At 40.9% G+C, this 6,000-nt stretch overlaps 1 protein-coding gene across 3 annotated transcripts in view; it reads right to left on the bottom strand.

The window, feature by feature from the left end:
• Nucleotides 1–381: 381 nt before the first annotated feature.
• Nucleotides 382–6,000, bottom strand: part of homer3b (homer scaffold protein 3b) — a 77,472-nt gene continuing 71,853 nt past the window's right edge. For all 3 annotated transcript variants that reach the window (XM_046302073.1, XM_046302072.1, XM_046302074.1), the window contains 3 exons: nt 4,917–5,030; nt 2,659–2,739; nt 382–2,288 (listed from right to left, as the gene is read on the bottom strand). In XM_046302073.1, the coding sequence (XP_046158029.1) occupies nt 2,103–2,288; nt 2,659–2,739; nt 4,917–5,030 (381 nt within the window). In that variant the 3' untranslated portion in view covers nt 382–2,102. The remainder of the gene's footprint in view (nt 2,289–2,658; nt 2,740–4,916; nt 5,031–6,000) is intronic.

Genomic DNA, 6,000 nt, shown 5'->3' with positions numbered 1-6,000 from the left:
ACAGTGCATTCGGAAAGTATTCAGTCCCCTTCCCCTTTTCCACATTGTTACGTTACGGCCTTATTCTAAAATGGATTAAATTACCCCCCCCCCCCCCACTCTCTGGAGATGGGAGAGCCTTACAGAAGGACAACTATTTCTGCAGCACTCCACCAATCAGACTTTTATGATATAGTGGCCAGACGGAAGCCACTGCTCAGTAAAAAGGTACATGACAGCCCACTTGAAATTTTCCAAAGGCACCTAAATGACTCCCAACCTGACAGAGCTTGAGAGGATCTGCAGAGCAGAATGGGAGAAACTTCCCAAATACAGGTGTGCCAAGCTTGTAGCGTCATACCCAAGAAGACTCGATGCTGTTGTCATTACAAAAGGTGCTTCAGCAAAGTACTGAGTACAGGACAGGGTCTGAATACTGTAAAATGTGTGATAGCCGTTTTTTATTTGTAATAAATTTGCACCCCAAAAATTGTCATTATGAGGTATTGTGTGTAGAATGATGAGGGGATAAAAATAATTTTATTATTTTGAGAATAATATAACAAAATGTGGAAAAAGTCAAGGGTTCTGAATACTTTCTGAATGCACTGTACATGCAGCTTCTCTTTCGTAATAACTTGATGCCCTAGAAGACTAAATAAAGTAATGAATGCATTACTAATCTAATTACCAGTAAAGTTGTCTGTTTCGTTTTGGGACCTGGGAAAAAAACACTAACTCCAAATCAGTAGAAAAATTGTTCCTGTGGAAAATGTCCAAATTTAATCAATTTGACTGGTTAAGGTTAAATGAAAAGCTGAGAAAACCATGGAAAACACTTCTGATAAGACTTCAGTTCATCTCAGGTGCATATTTTGTGTGGTTGAACTACTGTCTGTTTGCATAACAGTGTCAAATATAACATGTTACACACGTATTCACATTTTCTCAAGAGATGCTGAAAGAAAAAAAATATATTTCTCCACTCCTGTTCCCGAGACAAAATTAACATTTGTTGTACCATTTTACAGTAAGAAATGCATTATTCTGCAGTAGTTAATGTTATATTACTCTACATGTGAGAGGTTATAGGCCGACAGTCAGTGTCCACATCTCAGCTACTTTTCCATTTAACCCATATGAACTTAAATTAGGAATATTCTATTTAGTCACATGGATACTTGTGAGCGGGATATCAAAGGTGCATGTAAACAGCTTATCCCGAATAAGACCTTAAGCAGGATATGAGCTACTATCCGAAATGTATGTAAATGTGGTCATTGTTCAACAGAATTGCAGTTAGTCTACATGAACAAGGTGAGATTACATTACCTACAGAGTACTAGTCAAAAAAACTGTATTGCTAATTAAACACTGATTTAACCTTATTTGTACCTAAATAATACCATGAAAAAATGCCTCAATGCCGAGGTCAGAAGATAATCTTGATGGTGTGCATCAGTGAAAGTAGAGATACCAGGTTAGCTTTTGCATTGAATCAAGTACAGTACATCTTTACTAATAACACTACTTGTGCTTTTAAATCTATTTGTAAAAGGTTGCACATTGGGTAATGCGCATAACTCACATTACTGTACTTGGCAAGGTTCTTCACTGAGCTCATTAAGTTTTGTCATTGAGTACCCTTGGTGGTAAACCCTCCGCAGCAACATTTCCGTAGGATGATCAAATAATGATGTTATCTGTTAATGTAATACAATATATAAAACAACAGAAGTAAATCTATTATTAATTGTTAATACTGACAAACGGAAAGAATAATTTGGCAACTACATTTTTAAGTGCAAGCCCAGATTCAATTCAACTACTTTTAAAAGTTCAAGATAACTTCTATAATAGCAGGTTGACTGAATCATAACCCAACAAAACATTGAGATAAATGGTGTAAACGTCGACTCAACAATTCTCACAGCGACAAAGAAAAAATATTAGATTGTTATTTTCAAGGTGGTGGGTAGGAGCAATGTACCGCTGCAACGGGTGGATCCACGGTTCTACTCTTAACCTCTGTAATAATGTGCTTAAGCAAACATTGTTCCAAAAGAGCTAGCTTCCTTTCCGTCCTTGTCCATCGCCGTCTACCATCCTGTCATCGCGTTGCGCTATTTGTCGATGAGCTTGGTCAAGCTCTGTCGTAGGTCATTCAGGTCGTAGATCTTGACATCCAGGACGTCGATGACCCGCTGAACCTCACTCTCCGCCCTATCCCGCTCCTCCAGCGAGGAAGCCAGAGTCTGCTCGGCTTTCTCCACCCGTTGCTCAAGTTCTGCATTCCGTGTCTCCAGATCCTAGAAGGTCCACAAGGTGACAGAGGACTTCGGATCAATTCATGTTAAAGATCTCAATTGCATACTCCTCGCATACTCTCTACTCGTCTCCTTATCAAAACTCATTGGATGAGAATTCCAGAGGTCCCTCCACTCTGACCATCTGCGATGGATTTTGAGGAGGCGGCCAGTAGAGAGGATGCGAGGAGTATGTCATTGAGATTCTCCCACTGTCATATCTTTAGATTTCCCTCCTGCAATTTTTTCAGACCCTTTGAAAACTCTCAGAGACCCCCAAGCGGTGCCCGATCCCCTGGCTGAGAATCACTAGTCTTCAGTATAGTTTTGAATAGCCAAAAATGCATGTTCTGCCCCAGTTCCTAAAACTCACCTGAAGTCTCTGAACCGCCTCTTCCCTCTCTTTCTCTAAATCAGGAATATCTGAATTCTTGCTCTGTAGATTGTGGATTTCCTAAAAAAAGACAAAGTATATTGAAAGCAGGTGCTTCCACACATGTGGTTCCTGAGCAATTCCTAAGCAATAAACATCCCATCATGTATAAATATGCTGGGTAGGCCCAGTTCACCATTATTTTGGCTACCACAGGGACCACAATGCCCCCATCAGCAGGGCACGAATAGTCATCGAATGCTTTTATGAGCATGAAAACAATGTAAACCATATGACATGTCAGTCTCAGTTACCAGATCTCAACCCAATTGAACACTTATGGGAGAGTTTGGAGCGGCGCCCGAGACAGAGTTTTACACCACCATCAACAAAATACCAAATTATGGAATTTATTGTAAAAGAATGGTGTCACATCCCTCCAATAGTTCCAGACACTTAATAAAGTGGCCTAATGCCCTATTAAGACACTTCATGTTCATGTTTCCTACAATACCAGTCAAAAGTGTGGACACACCTACTCACTCAAGGGTTTCTTAATGTTTACTATTTTCTATAGTAAAGACGTCAACACTATGAAATAACAAATATGGAATCATGTATTATTCAAAAAAGTATATTTTAAATTCTTAAAAGTAGCCACCCTTTGCCTTGATGACAGCTTTGCACACTCTTGGCATTCTCTCAACCAGCTTCACCTGGAATGCATTTCCAACACTCTTGAAGGAGTTCCCACATATGCTGAACACATGTTGGCTGCTTTTCCTTCACTCTGTGGTCCAACTCATCCCAAACCATCTAATTTGGGTTGTGGTCAGGTGATTGTGGAGGCCAGGTCATCTGATGCAGCAACCCATCACTCTCATTCCCTATCAAATAGCCGTTACACAGCCTGGAGGTGTGTTGGGTCATTCATCCTGTTGAAAAACAAATGATAGTCCCACTAAGCCCAAACCAGATGGGATGGCGTATCGCTGCAGAATGCTGTGGAAGCCATGCTGGTTAAGTGTGTCTTGAATTCTAAATAAAATCAGACAGTGTCACCAGCAAAGCACCATCACACCTCCTCCATGCTTCACGGTGGGAACCACACATAGGGATATCATCTGTTCACCTACTCTGCGTCTCACAAGGACAAGGAGGTTGGAAACAAAAATCTCAAATTTGTACTTCAGACCAAAGGACAGATTTCCACCGGTCTAATGTCCATTGCTCGTGTTACTTGGCCCAAGCAAGTATTTTCATCTTATTGGTGTCCTTAAGTAGTGGTTTCTTTGCAGCAATTCGACCATGAAGGCCTAATTCACGCAGTCTCTGAACAGTTGATGTTGAGATGTGTCTGTTACTTGAACTTTGTGAATCATTTAGTTGGGCTGTAATCTGAGGTGCAGTTAACTCTAATTAACGTATCCTCTGCAGCAGAGGTAACTCTGGATCTTCCATTCCTGTGGCGGGCCTCATGAGAGCCAGTTTCATCATAGCGCTTGAAGAAACTTTCAAAGTTCTTGACATTTTCCAGATTGACTAACCTTCATGTCTTGAAGTTATGATGGACTGTTGTTTCTCTTTGCTTATTTGAGCTGTTCTTGCCATAATATGGACTTGGTCTTTTACCAAATAGGGCCATCTTTTGTATACCACCCCTACCTTGTCACAACACAACTGATTGCCTCAAATGCATTAAGGGATGAAATTCCACAAATTCACTTTTAACAAGGCACACCTGTTAATTAAAATGCATTCCAGGTGACTACCTCATGAAGCTAGTTGAGAGAATGCCAAGAGTGTGCAAAGCTGTCATCAAGGCAAAGGGTGGCTACTTTGAAGAACCTCAAATATAAGATGTTTTGATTTGTTTAAAATGTTTGGTTACTACATGATTCCATGTGTTATTTCATAGTTTTGATGTCTTCACTATTATTCTACAATGTAGAAAATAGTAAAAATAAAGAAAAACCCTTGAATGAGCAGGTGTGTCCAAACATTTGACTGGTAGTGTACGTAAAGCAATTTCCTTTGAACAAGAGTTGGAATTCAGAGTATGCAAAGCACATCTACCAAGAAAATTTCCACATGGGAAGTGCTCGAAAAATCAGTTTCTTGAGATTCTCAAGTGAAAACCTCAGCTTGTACCTCAATCGTTTCTTTCAACGGTGCTATCTAGACAGCCTAGAAGACTGGCATCTTGAGGCTAGCAGTACCTGGCTGCCTGGAAAGTGTGTCTGAGCCCCAGGTCTCACCTCGTCTTTAGCTTTGAGCAAGGCTTCCAACTCCTCTAACGTCTGGGTCAGCTCATCCCTCGTCTCAGATTCACTGGGACCAGGCCGCCCGCTCTGAGCCTCCAGCTCTGCCACCTGCCAACACACAACACCGGAGAGGATAACAAGTAAGGACTTTTTAAATCCTAGTGTACATGCTATTACAGGATTCGTTTTTTCCATTTATATTTGGACTTTGGCACGTGGAGTGCACAGATTCGCTTCACTTCGTTAGTCAGTATGTGTTACATCTGTGCTGGTTTGTCATCTCGTTTGTGGGAAGGTGTTTCACCTGGGCTGGCCTAGGTAATATTTAAGAGTGGCTTGTCCAGTGCTCCAGTTGTCTTGAGAGATGTGGAGTGTTAACACCTTTAGTTGGCTCTCCTCATTTGATTTCTAAAAGAACAATCCTTTATCTGATCTTACCGGTTTTTGTTTTGCGTCCTGTCTTTAGTTTTGTTTGCCTGTTCTTGGGCAAATTTAGTGAAAGCTCATGGTGGGTGTCTTTAGGTTGTTGTTGCTCATCAACGTTCAGTAAACACCCCCATGAGTGTCTTTCAGAACCCCTCCTAAAACCCCCACCTGTTTTGTTTTGGTTGTCGGTGACTCTTTGTTAGTTCCCCTATCTGTTTGAGCAACAATTTTTTTTCTTGCTGAAGAACGTAACAAAATGGGGGCTTGTCTGGGATCTTGTTTCCCATGTGTATAGTAGTCGCTCTAATCACCTACTCAGAAGCTCTGCTGTGCTCAGATATTTGAATGTTGAAAATACACTTCTGTCATAGTTTCTGTCACTGACATCCACCCTGAGACTGTTGGAATCATTTTGAAAGTTGCATAAACACACAGGCTTATAAAACAAACATGAACTTTAAGCATTTGTGGAAAACCCTACATGGGAGATGCTAGATAAATGTAAAAAGGCGAATCTGCTCGTCATTGCAAAGCATTATGACATCAAAGTTGCACATGCCGATTCGAAAGTGGTAGTCAAAGGGTTAGTCTATAGTATATTGATTTGGTGGGATGAGGAAATTCTTCCGGAAAGGGAGGATGATGAATAGGG

The sequence above is a fragment of the Oncorhynchus gorbuscha genome, linkage group LG15 (genome assembly GCF_021184085.1).
Source record: "Oncorhynchus gorbuscha isolate QuinsamMale2020 ecotype Even-year linkage group LG15, OgorEven_v1.0, whole genome shotgun sequence".
In the NCBI taxonomy this organism is placed as follows: Eukaryota; Metazoa; Chordata; class Actinopteri; order Salmoniformes; family Salmonidae; genus Oncorhynchus; species Oncorhynchus gorbuscha.
Note: the sequence above shows the minus strand (reverse complement) of the source record. Positions and strands in the feature narration are given on the sequence as shown.